Raw genomic sequence first — 22,676 nt, 5'->3', positions numbered from 1 at the left:
GCAGGATCGCTTCCAGCTGCTTTCCACACCGAGGACGTGCAGGGTACGTCCTCAGGCGTTAACTGCCTTTTTTTTGAGGACGTACCCTGCACGTCCTCGGTCATTAAGGGGTTAAACAACTTTCCAACTGACTTTTATCATTAAATTTGCTTTGTTCCCTTGGTGGTATTTTTGAAAAGCTAAACCTAGGTAGGCTCAAACTAAACCGCCTCCTAGCTTAGACCATTTTGAAAGTTTTTAACAGTTAGACAGTACTAGTTTATGTGTGTCATATAGACCACATTGTGCTTACTTCCGTGAAGTTATTTAGGAGGCTGCACTGGTTGGCTAAACTGCATGTCTGTCAAAAGCACTGAGATAAGGGGGCAGTCTGCAGAGGATTAGATACAAGGTAATCACAGAAGTAAAAAGTATATTAATATAAACGTGTTGGTTATGCAAAACTGGGGAATGGGTAAAACAATACAAATTCTGGTGTAGACTGTCCCTTTAAACAAGTATGCAGTAATTTCCTTTAAAACCTGCATGAGGTGCCTTAAATATATAAACATCCTGCACATGAGGAGATAGGAAAACCCAAACATATTCTTTTATGATTCAGATAGAGCATACAATTTTAAACAACTTTAAAACTGACTTCAATTATCTCATTTACTTTGTTCTTTTGGTTTCCTTTGTTGAAAACCATAACTAGGTAGGCTCAGGAGCTGAAAGCTAGCTGCTTATAGATGGCTGCACAAATATGCCTGTTGTCATTAGTTTAATGGTTGTGTTCCTGTAGCTCCCAGTAGTGCATTGCTGCTCCTTCAATAAAGGATAACAAGAGAATGAAAAAATAATAATAGAAGTAAATTGGAAAGTTGCATTAAAATGTTCTATCTTATGCTCTTCGGAATCATTAAATAATGTTTTGGGGGTTCATGTTCTTTTAACTCATTTTGTTAAAAGCAAATCAGACATATATAAATACATTTTAAAATGTACTACATATCTAAAAATCTTTTAAAAATATCTATGTATCTATTTTTATTTATCTATAGCTATCTAATTATCTATCTATATATTTCTATCAATTTAACTATCTATCTATCTATCTATCTATCTATCTCTCTCTCTCTCTGCTTGTCTGTCTATCACTATAAAATAAGGCTAATGTGCTTTTTAGGAATAATAAAAAGATGCACTTTATGAGGAGGATGTGGGCTTTAGGGAACAATAAACTACTCACCATGTTATTGTTTTCCCCCTGTACCTGCAACTCTCTTTAAAGCTGTTCTCTTATTTTAACTCATTCCAGTTGTTAAAGCTCTGTATCTGTATACTGGGTGCAGAGCTTCACTAACTTGTAAGGGGATAAAATAAGAGAATGACTTTGAAGAGAGCTGCAGGGACAGAAACAGAAACAATAGCATAGTAAGTAGTAACCCTGCTACTGTAGTTATACTCAGCAGTTGAATGTCCCTTTAATTTGAAGCTTACACCAATGTTCACTGCTCTATACAGATGGTAAAAACAAAGGATAAATTATCCATGTTGTTTCTGAATCGGTTTTACAGTCCAGGAGCCTTAGCTGCAATGAAAACAAATAATGTTATGGGAAACTAACGATCTTGCCTGTTTAAACATGGAATTAAATCTCCTCTGTCATTACAGCATGATGACAAAAGTAACGTTTGATATAATCTCCTCACCAAATAAGTCTGAAAGGGAAATGAAATCAAACTTTTCTTTCACGATTCAGACGGAGCATACAATTTACATAAACTATCAAATTTACTTGGAATCATTTGTTGAAAAGCAGTTAGGAGCCAGTATCTGGCGCACTATATGGCAGCAGTTTTGCAAGAACATTTTAAGTATGCAAAAGCACTAGAATGCAGCAATGTTTGTAGCAATACAAGAGCTTTACAAGTTTTGGTAAAACAAGAAGAAGAAAGCTGCCACTCACCATGGAGGTAAGGTCTGATCCATGTGACTCTGCATGCTGAATAGCTTCTTTCACCATGTCCTGGATCCCCAACAGTGCCAATTCCAGATCATGTGAACCAGACATCTGTCCTGCGAGATGTTCTAATAAGGTTATAAAGTTCCTCCATGGGATCTCCAAATCTGCCAGGCTTGCCAAACAACCCCTCATGACATTGAGACAGTAACCAACACAAGGCCTGATCAGTGTGAAGCCCTGGCAGTGAGGGCAGTACTGCATCCTAACTAGGGCACGGATACACTCCTTTGTCAGACCAGCATGTTCAGTGGTGTTGATTACCTGGACTGCTAAGCTCAGAGCTTTGTTCATCATCCTGCTGGCCCAGAGAGATTTGGAAAGGTTTGTAACCGCTGCACTAGGGTAGGATCCAAATGGGTTAATGTCCTTCCGTGTCAGACGCAAACACTCCAAATATTCCTCTGACAGAGAGGCCATGTCTGGGTTTAAAAGACGATTATAAACGAGGGGGAAAAGAGCATCAAAAAAGCGTGATACTGCGCCCTCTACAGGTATCTCCTCCCCCAGGATATAAAGTGAGATGTCAGTGAATAACTCCTTTATGGGATCCTCAACATCTGGTGCCAGCAAAAGGTAGGTGCTGTGAAACAGAGCCATGGTGTGGTTTGTAGCTACACGTATCACAGAATCAAATGTCTCTGAAAGAAATAAGAATAAAGAGTAATGAAAAAACTCTTTTGGTTTTCCTTGAGTTAAACTATCACAGTGATATGGACAAGTTCACTGCATTTGCTAATGAATTGGAAATAAAAAACAAAATTTATGCTTACCTGATAAATGTATTTATTTTCAGGCATGGAGAGTCCACAATTTCATTCCAATTACTAGTGGGATATTCAACTCCTGGCCAGCAGAAGGAGGCAAAGAGCACCCCAGCAGAGCTGTTAAGTGTCACATACCTTACCCATAACCCCCAGTCATTCGGCCAAAGGGAAATGGAAAAAGAAGATAACACAAGGGTATAGTGGTGCCTGAGGTTTGTACAAAAAACTGCAGTCTTAAATTTAAATAAGGACGGGTTGTGGACTCTCCATGCCCGGAAAGAAAGAAATGTATCAGGTAAGCATAAATTTAGTTTTCTTTCCTATGGCATGGAGAGTCCACAATTTCATTCAAATTACTAGTGGGGAACAATACCCAAGCTAGAGGACACAGAATTAAAGGGAGGGAGAACAAGACAGTCAGACCTAAACAGAAGGCACCACCGCTTGAAGAACTATTCTCCCAAAGGAAGCCTCAACCAAATTTTAGAGCACGCACAACAGCCAGGTTATGCAAAAAAAGTTCCTTCTGGGAAGGATTGGGACAAAAAGAAGGCACAACGTGATCAAGGCAAAGAATGACGGGGGGGGGGGGGGGTTATGGGTAAGGGAAGGGCTGCTCTTTGCCTCCTCCTGCTGGCCAGGAGTTGAATATCCCATTAGTTGTTGGAATGAAATCATGGACTCTCCATGCCATAGGAAAGAAACATAATTTTACTGAATTAAAAAAAAAATAAACAAATTGTTTCATGGTGCAACAACAGATCCTCTTTAAGAATAACTGTTATATATATATATATATATATATATATATATATATATACAGTATATATATATATATATATATATATAGAGAGAGCCAGATTACAAGATGAGTGCAAAATTCACGAAAGTAATACTAAGTATTACTAGTGCATGCAAATGTGCGCTGGTATTACAATAAGTGGGCAGTCTGGAGAAGCTTAGATACAAGGTAATCACAGAGGTAAAAAGTATATTAATATAACTGTGTTGGTTATGCAAAACTGGGGAATGGTAAATAAAGGGATTATCTATCTTTTTAAAGAATAACATTTTTAGTGTTTACAGTTCCTTTAACGCCACAATAATATACACACATACAGACACACACACACACACACACACACACATATATATATATATATATATATATATATATATATATATATATACACACATATACATATACCTTTGAACCCTTCCTATCCCAACATCTTGTCATACACCATACTCCTTTAACACTTTTGCTGCTGAGCCAATTTAACAAGCCAGTGCTAAAACAGTTTTAGCTTTTTTTTTTTGCTACTTAAATTTAAACACTATTGTAGTCATATTGTAAGTCATATTTCAGTGAATGACCCATACAAATTCTATATTGTTGTTTTTAAGTGGACCCAGCAGATTCAGAATATCAGATTATTATATTTATATTTCATGGCGTGTGAGATAGGTGTGTAAAAAACTGGAAAATAATGTATGTTATTATTATATTTAGTAAATATTGAAGATGGCCAAGTGACCACTGCTGTTACTTTGATCACCTTACTAAGGGCTAGATGCAAATGGAACGCTAACTGTTGTGCGCTAGCGATAAGGGGTATATCGAGGATCTGTGCACACTAGAAGTAGTGCCCGTATTACAACTTAAAAGTAAACACATTCGCTTGAGCGCAATCAAATATCTCAGATATTAAAAAAACACATACAAAGGGCTTTAATATAGAGTTACATACATACACGTCTAAATACAGTATATATATGCACTGTATGTATATATTATTGTGCGTACAGATGTATTTGTGTTTTACTGTATATTTACTGTACATACTTCACATTCCAATATTCTTCACTTGCAGGATAATATCCTTTTTATTGCAAATACATATATATATAAAGGGAGTGCAGAATTATTAGGCAAATGAGTATTTTGACCACATCATCCTCTTTATGCATGTTGTCTTACTCCAAGCTGTATAGGCTCGAAAGCCTACTACCAATTAAGCATATTAGGTGATGTGCATCTCTGTAATGAGAAGGGGTGTGGTCTAATGACATCAACACCCTATATCAGGTGTGCATAATTATTAGGCAACTTCCTTTCCTTTGGCAAAATGGGTCAAAAGAAGGACTTGACAGGCTCAGAAAAGTCAAAAATAGTGAGATATCTTGCACAGGGATGCAGCACTCTTAAAATTGCAAAGCTTCTGAAGCGTGATCATCGAACAATCAAGCGTTTCATTCAAAATAGTCAACAGGGTCGCAAGAAGCGTGTGGAAAAACCAAGGCGCAAAATAACTGCCCATGAACTGAGAAAAGTCAAGCGTGCAGCTGCCAAGATGCCACTTGCCACCAGTTTGGCCATATTTCAGAGCTGCAACATCACTGGAGTGACCAAAAGCACAAGGTGTGCAATACTCAGAGACATGGCCAAGGTAAGAAAGGCTGAAAGACGACCACCACTGAACAAGACACACAAGCTGAAACGTCAAGACTGGGCCAAGAAATATCTCAAGACTGATTTTTCTAAGGTTTTATGGACTGATGAAATGAGAGTGAGTCTTGATGGGCCAGATGGATGGGCCCGTGGCTGGATTGGTAAAGGGCAGAGAGCTCCAGTCCGACTCAGACGCCAGCAAGGTGGAGGTGGAGTACTGGTTTGGGCTGGTATCATCAAAGATGAGCTTGTGGGGCCTTTTCGGGTTGAGGATGGAGTCAAGCTCAACTCCCAGTCCTACTGCCAGTTTCTGGAAGACACCTTCTTCAAGCAGTGGTACAGGAAGAAGTCTGCATCCTTCAAGAAAAACATGATTTTCATGCAGGACAATGCTCCATCACACGCGTCCAAGTACTCCACAGCGTGGCTGGCAAGAAAGGGTATAAAAGAAGAAAATCTAATGACATGGCCTCCTTGTTCACCTGATCTGAACCCCATTGAGAACCTGTGGTCCATCATCAAATGTGAGATTTACAAGGAGGGAAAACAGTACACCTCTCTGAACAGTGTCTGGGAGGCTGTGGTTGCTGCTGCACGCAATGTTGATTGTGAACAGATCAAAACACTGACAGAATCCATGGATGGCAGGCTTTTGAGTGTCCTTGCAAAGAAAGGTGGCTATATTGGTCACTGATTTGTTTTTGTTTTGTTTTTGAATGTCAGAAATGTATATTTGTGAATGTTGAGATGTTATATTGGTTTCACTGGTAAAAATAAATAATTGAAATGGGTATATATTTGTTTTTTGTTAAGTTGCCTAATAATTATGCACAGTAATAGTCACCTGCACACACAGATATCCCCCTAAAATAGCTAAAACAAAAAACAAACTAAAAACTACTTCCAAAAATATTCAGCTTTGATATTAATGAGTTTTTTGGGTTCATTGAGAACATGGTTGTTGTTCAATAATAAAATTTTGCACATCTTGTTTCGCGATTTAGATTTTAACACGGTCTGGTTAGCGCACATGAAAACTTAGTAATCTTAAGTCATGTTATTGAAATATTACATATAAAATATTTTAAAAAATTAATATAAATGATTAAAAATGATTAAACATACTGTAAAATATTCCAAATAATCCATAGAATATATCTATATATTTTACAGTATGTTTAATAATTTTTTAATAATTTTAAAAAATATTTTATATGTAATATTTCAATAATGCATCATAAGATTACTAAGTGAAGACGGCTGTGACTCAGTGTAGGCTGCATACTGATGTCTTTCCTTTGAGCGCTGCTCCTTGTTCTTGGTACTTTTGGATTCCATTGTTTGGGTAAGCTGCATAGAACTGTTCCTTGCCCTGACATATATTTATCTATTTTACTAGTATTGCTTAAAGGGACAGTCTACACCAGAATATTTATTGTTTTAAAAGATAGATAATCCCTTTATTACCCATTCCCTAGTTTGCATAACCAACACAGTTATATTATCTGTGATTATCTTATATCTAAGCCTCTGCAAACTTCCCCTTATTTCAGTTCTTTTGACAGACTTGCATTTTAGCCAATCAGTGCTGGCTCCTAGGAACTCCACATGCATGAGCACAGTGTTATCTATATGAAAAACATGAACTAAACACCCTCTAGTGGTGAAAAACTGTCAAAATGCCCTGAGCTAAGAGGCAGCCTTCAAGGGCTTAGAAATTAGCATATGAACCTCCTAGATTTAGCTTTCAACTAAGAATACCAAGAGAACAAAGCAAAATTAGTGATCTAAGTAATTTGGAAAATTGTTTAAAATGACATGCCCTATATCTGAATAATGAAAGTTTGTTTTGGACTAGACTGTCCCTTTAAGCCTTTGAGTGGTTCTGAGATACATGCCCTGTAAGACGCTTTGAAGATTACTAAGTGTAACACTTGTTTTGGGTTAATTGGGACTCTATCCTTATAAAAGCAATTCACTTTTTATATATTGGCACATTTCTAATTAGTAGAGTACACCTACAATTATGGCAACTGCCAGCTTTATTTTTAAATCCACTGTTAGAAAAAGAGGAAAACCAAGACATAGATAGTCTATTTTTTAGAATGGATAAATTGCTGAAAAGGGACTTTAACTATTTATCAGAAAGCAAGACGTATACCCAGAGGTTTACGAATCAAACAATTCCCCTCTTTTATTGTGACTGATTCGGATTTCATTTTAAAGTGGAATAACATTTAGACAGAATGCTCATTAGCACTAATTGTTGTATTTATATTAATTATTGATTATTATTATTATTGAGTTTAAGAAACAGCAACGCTTGGCATTAAGTGCTGAAAAGAAGAAGCTACAGGAGTATTTGATACCCCTATCGGACTTGTCAGACTTTAAGATATATGATGAGAAAATACAGAAAGTTATTACTGAGTTTAAAAATAACATGGCAATTTAAGAAACAAAAAATACTAAGAGATAAACAGGACGATGATAATGATAAGGTTTACACATTTTCTTTCTCTGATAATAGGAGAGGTAGACAGTATAAAAGGTCACTGTTTGGTGATACAGAGACAGAGTATGACTATGATTCCGCTGATTTAGAGGGTATGGCCGAAACAACCCAACAGATTGAGTCATCCTCTTCCTATGTGTTACAAAATAAAGAGGATACACAAGAAACACTAACACATACACAGTCAAAAAAATGAGAAGGGACCCCCCCCAAATCAATCCGAAAAAAATACGTTGAGGGGGCGGCAGATACAAAAGAACAGTCTGCTCCACAGACGGGAGCACAATACAGGATGCACAGATACTCCCAGAGGAAGATGGCGAATCAGACAAGGATATATATTTAGACAACAGTAATGTTGTTAACTTGTCTTCTTTTAGTTTGACTAAAATTCAAATTTGTGTTCTTTCTCTGGGACTTAATTTTGCCCCTACAACACATTTTTTTGTGTTTTACACTATTGTAGATCTCAATAGATTTGTAAGAATATTAGTTCTCAAGAAACATTTTTCAGAATACACGTAGTGAGGAAAACCAAATTCCAATTGAACCAGTAATGAACCTAAATTTTCTAGACAAATGTGCTGAAGTAGATCTACTGTCTCTGGATAGAGAGAATCCATCTAGTACTGATGTGCCTACTATTAAATCAGATAACATTAAATTAAGAGCTAAATTAGATTTTTATCCAGTACAGACCAAATCTAGTGCCATAGAGGTGTTCCAAAAAACTGTTGAATTAAAGTTGAAGGATCTCCATGATGCCATTGATTGGAGTAGTCACAAGGGTGATAATCTTACAAAACATGAATACCTTGCACTGCAAAAATTGAAAAGTAATAAAGAGATAGTGATTCGTGGTTCGGATAAGGGAGTAAAAATAGTTGTCCTTAATAGAAGTGATTACATACTAGAAGTTGCAAGACATCTATCAGACTCAAAGGTATACATGAAATTGCCTTACAATCCTACCTTTATATATTAAAGGGAATTGACTTCCATTGTTCCCTACATAATGGTGTTATAACACAGACAAATGTGGATTTTTTATTGGTAAAATATCCCAAGGTGGCAATATTTAATTATTTGCCTAAAATCCACAAGAGCCTGTGTAATCCACCTGGACGCCCCATAGTGGCAGGGATTGGCTCATTGATTGAGCAGCTGTCAGAATTGATTGATTGTTATCTTCAACCACTGGTTCTAAATTTGAAGAGCTATATAAAAGATACCAGTGATCTCATCAGACAAATTGAAGTAATAGAATGGCAAGAAGGCTTCTCATTTGTATCCATAGATGTAGTGTCCCTTTATACATCCATCCCCCATGACAAGGGCATCAAGGCCATAGAGTTTTTTTTTTATAAATCAGTACTCAAACTACAGTGAGGTAGTGAAAGAATTCATTTTGAGTTCAATTGAATTCTTACTTACACATTATTTCTTTATGTTTGAGGGAGATTACTATCTCCAGGGGCGCGGAGCGGCTATGGGAGCAAAATTTGCTCCCTTTTATGCCAACCTGTACTTGGGTTGGTGGGAGCTCTTCCGCATCTTTGGGGATAGTAACCCTTTCCGTGAGAACATTCTCTTTTTTGGTCGCTATATTGACAACCTTTTATTTGTATGGAAAGGTCCTGAGGAAGAGATTCCCTCATCTTTGAGCTACCTACAAGAGAATGAGTTGCATCTAGAATTTACATGTACACATAGTAAAGAGAGTGTTGCTTATTTAGATGTAATGTTGAAATCTAATATCTCTAAAAAATGTGTTGAACTGTATAGAAATGAAGTGTCAGGCAATATCATCTTGAATGCTGCATCCTGTCATCCTAAACACACTGTCAATGCTATTCCCAAGAGTCAGTACATGATGGTCAGGCGTAATTGTACTGACCCTGGGGATTATGACAATCATGCCAGAGATCTCACCGACAGGTTTGTTGAGAGAGGATATAAGAAAGAAACTCTGGAAAATATAAAGAAGCAAGTGGATGTTTTAAAAAGAAGTTCCCTGTTTGTTCCTAAAAAGAGATCCACTAATGTGGAAAACAAACCTAAGTTTATCACCACTTGCAGCAGGGAATATCACAAAATTTGTGGAATTATCAGAGATTCATTGTCAATTTTGGAAACTGATGATAAACTTAGAGAAATTGTTAATGCAGGCTGTATATTTGTGTCTAGAAAGGCCAAAACACTGGGCAATACATTATCACCGTCGTCTATGTTACCTGGGTGTAAAAAAACAAATTGGCTTTCTTTGAAACCTGGTTTCTTTAAGTGTAATAGCAATAGATGCAAGTCTTGCTCTTATGCTATTTTTGTTACAGAATTTACCTCCCAGGTCACAGGCAAAACTTATCAAATGCGTCAATACTCTACATGCAATTCTTGTTTTGCAATATATCTTTTAAGCTGTAGGCAGGTTTGACTTCTCAAGCTCTAAAGGATTGTTTTTTTTAGAACATTTGAGAGCTATTGAGGATCCAGAGTCTACAACACCAATCTCTTTACACTTTAAAAGGGAACACAATGCTGACAGTTCAGTTTTGGTATTTCAGTGTATACAAGTTATTCCAAGATACACACAAAAAATAAATAAAAATGGCGCTAACACTCCCTTTAAAATGTTGATGATAATATTAAATTAACCCTCTCTGCAATCACCTATATTTAAATATAATTACTAAAATAATGTCACAAAGGATTAAAGGGTATATATTGCTTAAAGAACAGTTAGATAAACAATGTTACCACATTCCAATATTGAAGTCCATATACCACTAGAGTCCACTGCTGCTTGTTTGCCAAATATATCCTTCACACCAAATGCAGTAGGGCAGGAACTTTCACTCTAAAAGAAAAAAGCGCAAAGAAAGACTTAAGTGCAATAAAACACATAAACGTTGCTGCGCTTAAAAATTATGCACTGACAATGTTTAATAAAAAATCATGCAGTTAAAAACAAAGCTGTTCTCATCAAAGACAAGCAATGGGAATACTCAGCTACTCCGATCCAGTGCTTTCCTAACCAGGTTTACTTCCACAGTATAAACTCCCTTCTTCAAATGTCCGCTGGAACTTTCAGAATAGGGAGAAGCTTGTTCCTAGGGCTACGGTAGCCCTGAGTGTCCACAAATAGAGTGTTCTGTTCCTAGAACTACGGCTCCTCTAGATGTCCAAAGATTGTCCTGTAATTACCTCTAAGCGTTTCATCTGCTACCGTGCAGACTTTCTCAAGAGGACTGAGAGTATCGTGGTAAGTGGATCCGGTATCCGTCCTGATAAAAACCCTCACATATGCTTCTATTAATTATGATCCCCTGTATGTGACGAAGAAATGATGCACACTGGGTCCTAAAGACCCTTCTCTAAATAGACATTTGCCAGAAACAGATGGATTTTTAAAACAGATAAATATTAAAGGCACAATATTATTTCACACACAAAAACACTTGTAAAAAGATAATAATAAAAAACAAACAAAAAGAAAATTGCGAATAATCTAAATTGATTGATGTACATATAAAATGATAAATAAATATATCCCGTAAAAATGATCATAATTAATTAATACCGCATATACAATTAAAAATGGCAGAGATACAAGAATTAATACAAAATACATATGCACATTAAAATTTGATTATATCGATATATAAAATCCACTATTGCCTTATACTAAAAAACCTTCTTTCTCTAAGGAGGAAATTTATAAAACATTATATATTATTCCAAATTCCATATTTTAAAAGCAAGATAGAATGCACAATACTTTTAGTTTCATTTTACACTCTAAATGTAAAATAGGAAAATATTCCAAAGGATAATATACAAATGAGGAGAAAGGGGAAGTAAAATCTGTACTTCCATAAAAGACCCTAAAAGACTCTAAATAATACCTCTGTTTTTACATAAAAGCTGCTATGTCAATGTCTATGTTTAATCCTTTTGGATGTAGGCTTTTAAGTTTTTGGATCCAAAATGTTTCCTGTTTTCTTAGACTCATCAACCTGTTATTACAGCTATTTGGTATCCAATCTATAGCTTGTATTTTAAGAGACCTAGGGTCTCCCCCATGGAATTCTGTAAAATGCAGGGGTACACTATGTTTATTGCTTTTTTCTTTGATGTTATATAAATGCTTTGTAAATCTGCGTCTGATCTTCCTTTTTGTATGCCCTACATATATTTTATCACAACCACAGGTTAGAAGATATACCACATAAGTAGTATCACATGTACATCTACTCTTGATATTGAAAGACCTCATACACCCACTATCTTTAAATTGAGTTTCCTTATTAATGTGTTTGCACATACTACATACCTTCTTCCCACACTTGTATGTGCCTGGTTTCAGACTCAGCCAATTACTTTTTTTTGGTTCTGTTGTTTCTATTTTCCTCAATTTACTGGGAGCTAAAAGATTTTTTAGGTTTCTTCCTTTCTTAAAAGTAAAAATTGGTTTTTCTGTTAAAATTGGTGCAAGAACAGGGTCAGTCTTTAAAACCCCTCAATGTTTTTTAATAACATTTTTAATAATCTTATGTAGGTAGTGATAAACCTCAAAGTATCATTATTAATTAAAGCTAATTCCTTATTTTTAGGTTTCAAAATAGAGTCCCTATCTACTTTATATGCTCTATTATATGCTTGTTCTATAGTTTTTCTATTATAACCATTTTCCAGGAACTTAGTGGGCATATTTTCAGCTTCTTTTTCAAAAATATTTATATCCGTGCAATTGTGCCTAAGTCTTAAAAATTGTCCGTAGGGCACATTATCCTTCCATCTTTTAAGGTGGGCACTTCTATTATCTATATAGCTGTTTCTGTCCATTGGTTTCCTAAAATTACTGACAGCTGTTTTTCAACTATCATCTACATATAACCAAAGATCTAGAAATTCAATTTTCGATCTGGAATGTTTCCCCGTAAAATTTAAGTTAAAATCATTATTGTTCATATATAATAAAAAATTACTAACTGAAGACTCATCACCATCCCAAAGGATGATTACGTCGTCTATATAGCGATGATATTTTACAATATTACTTATGAATGGATTATTGTTCCAAATCTTTTCTGTTTTGAACCTATGCATATAAATATTAGCATACGATGGGTCAAATGTGGTCCCCATCGCCATTCCTTTCACCTGTTTATAAAACACATTTTCAAAAATAAAATAATTATGCTCTAATATAAATTTCATACACTCAAGAATAAAATTCAATTGTTCTACTGAAAAATTCCAATATAATAATTCCACCTCTAGAGCCCTCAGTCCTTTTTCATGGGGGATTGAGGTATAGAGCGTTGACACATTGCAGGTTACCCAACAATAGTTTTCCTTCCACTCTAAACCTTCAAATATATTAATGGTTTGCGTAGTGTCCTTAATGTATGACTTAGTTTTTTTAACGATGGGTTGCAAGTAAAAGTCAATATATTTAGAAACTTTATCACTCAGGGAATCAATCCCTGAGATTATAGGTCTCCCAGGTGGCTTTTGTGTATTCTTATGCACCTTTGGCAGGGGATAAAATATTGGGACCCTTGGTTCATTTTCCTGTAAATATCTAAACTCATCGTTATACAAGAATGCTCACTTAAACTGATTAAAGTACTCATTAAATACAGGGAGTTCAAATTGAATAGGATCAAGAATGATCTAGAAGAGATACTCCCTAAAATACAGGTGTTTAAAACTGAGGAGAAATGGGTGACTAGGAATAGTAGCATTCAGAATAGGATTAAACAATTGGAAATAGACCTTAAGAGGAGCAAACAGCAAAAATTAACCCGTGATATTCAAGATTTTAAGGAGGATAAGGTTTATAATTTTAGAAAAAAGACAGAAAATATGCGATTAATAGAGGTAAAAATTCACAGGGGAAGGATTTTATAAAAAGGGGAGGGAATACTCAAATAGGTGCTCATTATTAATATGACGATAAAAAACTAGAAGGATCTATGAATAGAAATTCTACGGATTATAATAGTCATAACAGAATAGCCCCGAACACGAATAGAAATTATACAGATAGTAATAATTATAATAGAACATTCCCGAAGAGCGGGAACTATAGGAGATATTATAATTATAATTATAATAAGCAAAATATTGCTGATAAACAATATGAGTATCAAAATCAAAACTATACCAATCATGGTAATTGGGAACAAATGAAGGGTAGAAGGGGAGATAGGGCTGGCCCACAGAATTCAAATAGGAGGTATAACTTCACAGAAATAAACCCTAATAGTCCTAATATTAATACATCGAATAGATTTGAAGTTTTAAATCAGTTTCAAAATGAATCAAGCTGGTCCACCTTAGGGGTCCGACCTAAATCGGATTATCAAAATTATAATAATCATAGATCAGGAAATAATGAATGGAGAACCAGTGAAAGACAGGAAGGTGGTACAAATTATCAGAACCATTTTTTAGGGAAGGCACCATCATCCCACAATCAGAGATTAGAAATGGAATCGAGACACATACATCAGGGAACTTGGGAGACCAGACAGAGACAAAACAAAAGAAGTTTAGAACAAGGAGAGGAAAGAGAGGAGGAGTTAGAGTCACAACAGCCAAACAGAAGGCAGAGACGAGAGGAAGACAGGAATTAGATATTTTTAATTTAGCCAATATAGAGCTAGATGCAAATGATATTAGACTTTTAAACAAAGGTTTAAACTTTTCACCAAAAACATTACCAAACGATTTTGAAGTTTTTATCGACATTCAAAAATTTGTGAGGAAATTAGTTTTAAAAAGATTCCATATTAAGAAGGAAGGTAATTCTAACTTAATCCCTAATAAAGATCATTTAGAAGGAAAAGATATAGAAACCTTAACTATTTTGAAATTCTTAGAGGATTTGGGGGTTAGAGGCCAGGATATTAATGAGAGTAGTAATACAATAGAGGAATTACTTAACATTTCAGTATATGAGGAAGAGTCCAAAATATGTCTCAGTAATTTAAAAAGACCATCAACATTTTATCCAGTTGGAACACAGGGGGACCAAATTCCAGTCTTTACTAAATTAGTTATGGAAGAAGTTTTTAATCTCTTCCATAAGAAAAGAAAGAATTTGATTAATAAGTACAATGATAATTTAACTTCCCAGGAGAGGAACTCATTAAAGAAATTAATAGATAATAGAGACATTATTTTTAGGGCAGCAGATAAGGGGGTGGAATTGTTATACAAAAGAGGGAAGATTATCTAGCTGAAGCCTATAATTTGTTAAAAGATATAGATACTTATTGTATTATTAATGGGAATCCGACTAAACAATATCAAACTAAGCTCAATAAAATATTGGTGGCAGCAAAAACTGAAGGAATTCTTAATAACGATGAGTTTAGATATTTACAGGAAAATGAACCAAGGGTCCCAATATTCTATCACCTGCCGAAGGTGCATAAGAATACACAAAAGCCACCTGGGAGACCTATAATCTCAGGGATTGATTCCCTGAGTAATAAAGTTTCTAAATATATTGACTTTTACTTGCAACCCATCGTTAAAAAAACTAAGACATACATTAAGGACACTACGCAAACCATTAATATATTTGAAGGTTTAGAGTGGAAGGAAAACTATTGTTGGGTAACCTGCGATGTGTCAGCGATCTATACCTCAATCCCCCATGAAAAAGGACTGAGGGCTCTAGAGGTGGAATTATTGAATTGGAATTTTTCAGTAGAACAATTGAATTTTATTCTTGAGTGTACGAAATTTATATTAGAGCATAATTATTTTATTTTTGAAAATGTGTTTTATAAACAGGTGAAAGGAACGGTGATGGGGACCACATTTGCCCCATCGTATGCTAATATTTATATGCATAGGTTCGAAACAGAAAAGATTTAGAACAATAATCCATTCATAAGTAATATTGTAAAATATCATCGCTATATAGACAACGTAATCATCCTTTGGGATGGTAACGACTTCAGTTAGTAATTTTTTTATTATATATGAACAATAATGATTTTAACTTAAATTTTACGGGGAAACATTCCAGATCGAAAATTGAATTTCTAGATCTTTGGTTATATGTAGATGATAGTTCAAAAACAGCTGTCAGTAATTTTAGGAAACCAACGGACAGAAACAGCTATATAGATAATAGAAGTGCCCACCTTAAAAGATGGAAGGGTAATGTGCCCTACGGACAATTTTTAAGACTTAGGCACAATTGCACGGATATAAATATTTTTGAAAAAGAAGCTGAAAATATGTCCACTAAGTTCCTGGAAAAGGGTTATAATAGAAAAACTATAGAACAAGCATAAAATAGAGCATATAAAGAAGATAGGGACACTATTTTGAAACCTAAAAATATGGAATTAGCTTTAATTAATAATGATAATTTGAGGTTTATCACTACCTACAATGAGGGGCATAAGATTATTAAAAATGTTATGAAAAAATATTGGGGGTTTTTAAAGACTGACCCTGTTCTTGCACCAATTTTAACAGAAGAACCAATTTTTACTTTTAAGGAAGGAAAAAACCTGAAAAATCTTTTAGCTCCCAGTAAATTGAGGAAAATAGAAACAACAGAACCAAAAAAAAGTAATTGGCTGAGTCTGAAACCAGGCACATACAAGTGTGGGAAGAAGGTATGTAGTATGTGCAAACACATTAATAAGGAAACTCAATTTAAAGATAGTGAGGGTATGAGGTCTTTCAATATCAAGAGTAGATGTACATGTGATACTACTTATGTGGTATATCTTCTAACCTGTGGTTGTGATAAAATATATGTAGGGCGTACGAAAAGGAAGATCAGACGCAGATTTACAAAGCATTTATATAACATCAAAGAAAAAAGCAATAAACATAGTGTACCCCTGCATTTTACAGAATTCCATGGGGGAGACCCTAGGTCTCTTAAAATACAAGCTATAGATTGGATACCAAATAGCTGTAATAACAGGTTGATGAGTCTAAGAAAACAGGAAACCTTTTGGATCCAAAAACTTAAAAGCCTACATCCAAAAGGATTAAACATAGACATTGACATAGCAGCTTTTATGTAAAAACAGAGGTATTATTTAGAGTCTTTTAGGGTCTTTTATGGAAGTACAGATTTTACTTCCCCTTTCTCCTCATTTGTATATTATCCTTTGGAATATTTTCCTATTTTACATTTAGAGTGTAAAATGAAACTAAAAGTATTGTGCATTCTATCTTGCTTTTAAAATATGGAATTTGGAATAATATATAATGTTTTATAAATTTCCTCCTTAGAGAAAGAAGGTTTTTTAGTATAAGGCAATAGTGGATTTTATATATCGATATAATCAAATTTTAATGTGCATATGTATTTTGTATTAATTCTTGTATCGCTGCCATTTTTAATTGTATATGCGGTATTAATTAATTATGATAATTTTTACGGGATTTATTTATTTATCATTTTATATGCACATCAATCAATTTAGATTATTCGCAATTTTCTTTTTGTTTTTTATTATTATCTTTTTACAAGTGTTTTTGTGTGTGAAATAATATTGTGCCTTTAATATTTATCTGTTTTTAAATGCATCTGTTTCTGGCAAATGTCTATTTAGAGAAGGGTCTTTAGGACCCAGTGTGCATCATTTCTTCGCCACATACAGGGGATCATAATTAATAGAAGCATATGTGAGGGTTTTTATCAGGACGGATACCGGATCCACTTACCACGATACTCTCAGTCCTCTTGAGAAAGTCTGCATGGTAGCAGATGAAACGCTTAGAGGTAATTACAGGACAATCTTTGGACATCTAGAGGAGCCGTAGTTCTAGGAACAGAACACTCTATTTTTGGACACTCAGGGCTACCGTAGCCCTAGGAACAAGCTTCTCCCTATGCTGGAAGTTCCGGCGGACATTTGAAGAAGGGAGTTTATACTGTGGAAGGAAACCGGGTTAGGAAAGCACTGAATCGGAGTAGCTGAGTATTCCCATTGCTTGTCTTTGATGAGAACAGCTTTGTTTTTAACTGCATTTTTATTAAACATTGTAAGTGCATAAATTTTAAGGGCAGCAACGTTTATGTGTTTTATTGCACTTGAGTCTTTCTTTGCGCTTTTTTCTTTTTGAGTGAAAGTTATTCCAAGACACCCCAGAGGGGGAGAATAGGGAAGAGGTCCTTAGACAACGTGAAGTCTTTTGGATCTTTCACTTGGATACCAGAATGCCAAAATGTTTGAACTCTGAGTGGGTTGTCAAACTTTTTTCGTAATTTGAAATAATTATAAGTTAAATAATTGAAATTATTATATATTAAAAAATGTACTTTTCTTCACATGTTTACTTATTATAGTAAACAGTCACTGTAATCATGTATTTGGTTTAATTAATAGGTTTTATAAGTATATATTCATATTTTTGTGTATTTGAGATATTCCTTTTATCATGTATTTTCAACCCCTTATACATATATTTTTTCATCAGAATAGATTCTATTAACAAAATGGTTCATTGTCTGACACAGGTGTATATGTGTTCAGTATCTGGTTTATGATTGGTGGACAATATGTAGGGGGAAGGAGACATGAGACTTAAATAAGGTGTGTGAGCAGTTGCTTTCTATAGGTCATTGACAAAGTATGATATGTAACTTACGAAACATGTTTGACCTCTTATCTCCCTGAGATATGTACTATGTGTACTCTGCATATTAGTGCCTATTAAACTTCATTTTTTGCTTTTTACCTCTGAGTCTTGTGGATTTCTGGGTGCTGCCTTTTTTACTTGTTGGATATTCGTGTTGGAGAGTTCATGGAGCGCTCATCTGCTTGTCGAGCACTGGTAACATCATCATCCTGAGACCGTATACTCTACGAGCAAGTTACTGAAGCGGATCAGCATGAAGACAGCTGTGTCTCAGTGTAGGCTGCATACTGATGTCGAGAAGACTTTCCTTTGAGGGCTGCTCTTTGTTCTTGGTACACATGAAAACTTAGTAATCTTAAGTCATGTTATTGAAATATTACATATAAAATATTTTTAAAAATTAATAATAAATTATTAAAAATTATTAAACATACTGTAAAATATTATAAATAATCCATAGAATATATCTATATATTTTACAGTATGTTTAATCATTTTTAATAATATTTAAAAATATTTTATATGTAATATTTCAATAATGCGTCATAAGATTACTAAATTTTCATGTGCGCTAACCTGACCGCATTAAGATATAAATCGCAAAATACGATTTGCAAAATGCATATTGTACATTCCTATTTTCTTCACATAGAAAATAATGTACTTTTTATTAATAAATATATATTTCTGTATGTATGTATATATATATATATATATATATATATATATGATACTGCTCATGTAAAATATATAGCTAAACCTATGTATCTATAGGAATAGATATATAAGTATAGGTATATACCGGTATATATAGAAATATGTATTTAAGAATAAATAGAATATGTTCTTCTTAGTCAAGAACATTGTAATATGAAATATTAATATTTCATGCTGTGTTTAGTGCAAAAACTTTTTACTGTCAACTTGTAATATGAGCACAACTCAACAAATGCAAAAAGTCTCTGTCTAGCGTAGTTTACGCTCCAGTGGTGGCACTAAATAGCCTCATGTGAAATGTGAAATAGGGCTTTTGGGGATTATAATATAGACCAGAAAGGCCCCTTTGTGCAGTACAGAAATAAAAGCACTGTTTTTTTCTTCCAAGGTGTTCATTGTTACCAAAGTGATCACCTGGTTATACAGACAAAAAGAGGGACTTGTTTAGTAGAAAATAAACTTTAATTAGGGGTCTCTAGACATAAAAAAAATTCTATTCAGTATACAATATCCCAATCAAATCTCCACATATTTTGGTTAAACTTTTTTTTTTTTTTTTTTTAAATCAGCTTTGTTCTGTATTTCCAAGACTACCACCATTTGAAATATCATGTGATTTTCTTTCAAATTAGGGATTCTGTGGTTAGTAAGGGAGCTGAGATTGATGGAACTGAAAAGCAACTCCCCATCCTGCTTACTAAGATGCCTGTGATGGTGTGGCCCCGCCTCCTCTGTGATATCACCAAGCATATTCGTGCCTCCCACTATGCTACCAATGATCAGGCCTGCAGTGCAGGGAAATCGCCGATCCGGTGCTGTGATCAGCGATTCCCCTTCATGATAAAAACGTGTTGTCATGTACAGCAAGTGGTTAAATCACTGTTAAAACATTTTTATCAATAAAAAGTATAAATCAATATAAAAGCATAGTTTAAGAATTTATAAAGAAGAACCCCACTATTTCTTCTCTGTTTTAGCGCACCTTCAGGTTAGTTCTCAAGCTAAATACAGGACCTGATGTTTTCAGCGTGCCCCATAGAAGTCTATTATGTGAGGGATTTAGAGCGTCAATGCTATCTGACTTCCAGATGTTAGTGAGCTCTAGCCTTTCGCTCAACCGCTAACATTTTACCCTGCACTTATAATATGGAAGTAAGGATGGAAGTGCTATGCATTGCTCTCTAGCGATGTTAGCGCACAATAGTTCTACCATTACACTTCACTTGTAACCTATGCTAATATGGGATAAGAACCATAATGAGAGATTTCTGCTGGTTCTTCAAAGTTTGCTACCCTAGGATCAGGCCTATTTTGACCTACAAGGCACAAATTCATTTCTGGTCTGAGACAACTTTAACAGAAATATTAGTGCATAAATTCCGCATTTTATTTCCTTACATATAAAACCCAGTGGCAACATATAAAAAATATTGGCTCTGTCCATTGTTCCCGTAGGCAAGCATTTTACGCTTAGGACAGCTGATAAATACTCTGCTCTTGGCCTCTTATAAAACAGGATCTGAAAGTGTGTCTGGGATGATAAAGACATTTTTATAAATGTCCAAGTTATTGCTTCCTGCCAGGAACAGGCCTGTGTTACTAAGTTTGCACATTAGATTTCTAGGACAGATGTGTGATTGCATCATTAAAACCTGAGAGTGAAATTCAACCAGTTTATCTGCTCTGTGTAATGTGGTGAAGCTCAAGTAACTTCATAAGAGTAGAGCCCGACCAAGTGCAAAGCATTCCTCCAGGGACCCATTTCCTTCTCTTAGACTAAGTATCAGTTATTTGCTGGAAAGCAAAACCTACAAGAAGAAGAGTCTACGAACAAAAAAAAATACTAAATAAAGGGGCCATTAAAGGGGGAATCATACAAAAAATATTTTATTATGAATATGAATGAGCAGCATTTACAAGAAAAAATATTGCATAAAAAATGTCAAAACTTTTTAAGGGGACTGTGTATTGTATTCAAAAACATGCTTATTTAAATGGACTAAATCAGCATGAAGGGACATACCTCCTTGTCTTAGGTTCTGTGCCATCTCTGACAGCATCAGAACAAGGCTCCCATTCAAGCCTATGGAAGCATGCTCTCATGAGCGCAATGCGAATGCGAGGTCGCGTTTGCATTGTGCTTAACTTGCACTTAACTTCTTTATTTAAATGTGAACTTTAATACCTTCTGTTTTTTATTACTAATTTTTATTTTTTTAATAAAAAAAACATTTACAAACATCATACATGTCAGTTTTGGGGTATGGTAAGGGTGGAGGGGTGGGCTGTTCTGTCTTGAAATGCCCAGGCCTATTTTTAGTCCCATTCCAGCCCTGACATCACTCATGCATGTTACCTACTGGCTGGTCACAAGATTAATAAGAAAAGTTATCATTTTAATTAAAATAACAAAACGTCCAGCTAAGATTTTATTAATTCAGTAAAGTCGCTGATTTTAAAATCAGGAAAAAGTCTAGGGAAACATGAATTTTATTGACCAATAGCACTCCTAAATGTAGACTTTAAAATATTCACTGAAATACTAGCATCTAGAGTACAGAATCCGGATCAGACTGAGAGTGGAGGGCCCTCTAGTGGGCCTGTAACAACATTAAGGGATTACCAACTTGAAGTCTTGAGGATTGTAGAGTGTGTTTGTTACAATGTTACAGGAGAGGAGGAGGTGTTTGTGCTTACCTTTATAGGGTCCTGCAGCAGGGTGTCCGGCCTCTTTTCGGTTCCAGACTTCAAGGACAAAGTTTCCCGCCCCTGGAGTAGCTGTGGATTGGCGGCGATGCGGCTTGGTAGGGTGAGTTAACCCGGCTGGGGTAGGTTTAATTGAGCTAGCCTTTTGTAAGACCGGGTTCTTAATATAGTCATCCACCTCTATCAATAGGGTTGTACGATTCTATTGAGGGAGGTTACCTTACCAGGTTGGATGGATGCCTTGGCAGGCGGGTGGTCAGGGCCCTGGGGAGCGGGCACCGAGAGGGAAGAGTGACGGTCTAAAATTGGGGAGGGGTTACGCCCACCAGGCGCCGGCCTGGGGGTCCTCTCCCTTGCGAATAAGACTGAATACCTCTAGACCGTCACAGCTCTCTCTCTGTGCCATTGGGCGTGAACAGCCGGGTGTCACGCTGCAAACACCGAAAGGGGCCTTGACCATCTTCTTAAAGGGGCTAGGTTAGGGAAAGATGCCGCCAACGTTGTGTTACGAACTTGTTGCCAAGTTTGGTATTAAGAGTTAATGTGCCTAAGATAATTGGATAACACCTTAGGCACTAGTTATCCGTTTATTTTAATAAACGTGACCGTGACCGGTCTTTCTCTCCCAACATGGTGTGTTGTCTTATTCATTCAGGTTTATGCTACACTACGTAGGACGTAATAGGGGGTTAAGACCTTAAGGATTTTTAAATGGAAGATCATCAAAAAAAAAAAGGAAGGTACATTATTTTATGAAACTCATTGGAATAGAAAATAAGGATGGTATTATTATTATTATAGATGCAAAAAAGCATTCAACAATATAGCATAGGACCACCTATATATACTGTCTTAGGAAAACATGATCTGCGAGATAATTTT

General features: G+C 35.4%; 1 protein-coding gene across 2 annotated transcripts in view; it reads right to left on the bottom strand.

Moving 5' to 3' along the window:
• Window positions 1-22,676, bottom strand: part of LOC128656136 (glypican-5-like) — a 501,056-nt gene that overhangs the window by 412,689 nt on the left and 65,691 nt on the right. For both annotated transcript variants that reach the window (XM_053709861.1, XM_053709862.1), the window contains exon 3: window positions 1,949-2,643. In XM_053709861.1, the coding sequence (XP_053565836.1) occupies window positions 1,949-2,643 (695 nt within the window). The remainder of the gene's footprint in view (window positions 1-1,948; window positions 2,644-22,676) is intronic.

This window comes from Bombina bombina, chromosome 4 (assembly GCF_027579735.1).
Source record: "Bombina bombina isolate aBomBom1 chromosome 4, aBomBom1.pri, whole genome shotgun sequence".
In the NCBI taxonomy this organism is placed as follows: domain Eukaryota; kingdom Metazoa; phylum Chordata; class Amphibia; order Anura; family Bombinatoridae; genus Bombina; species Bombina bombina.
This window is presented reverse-complemented; position numbering and strand designations above follow the sequence as displayed.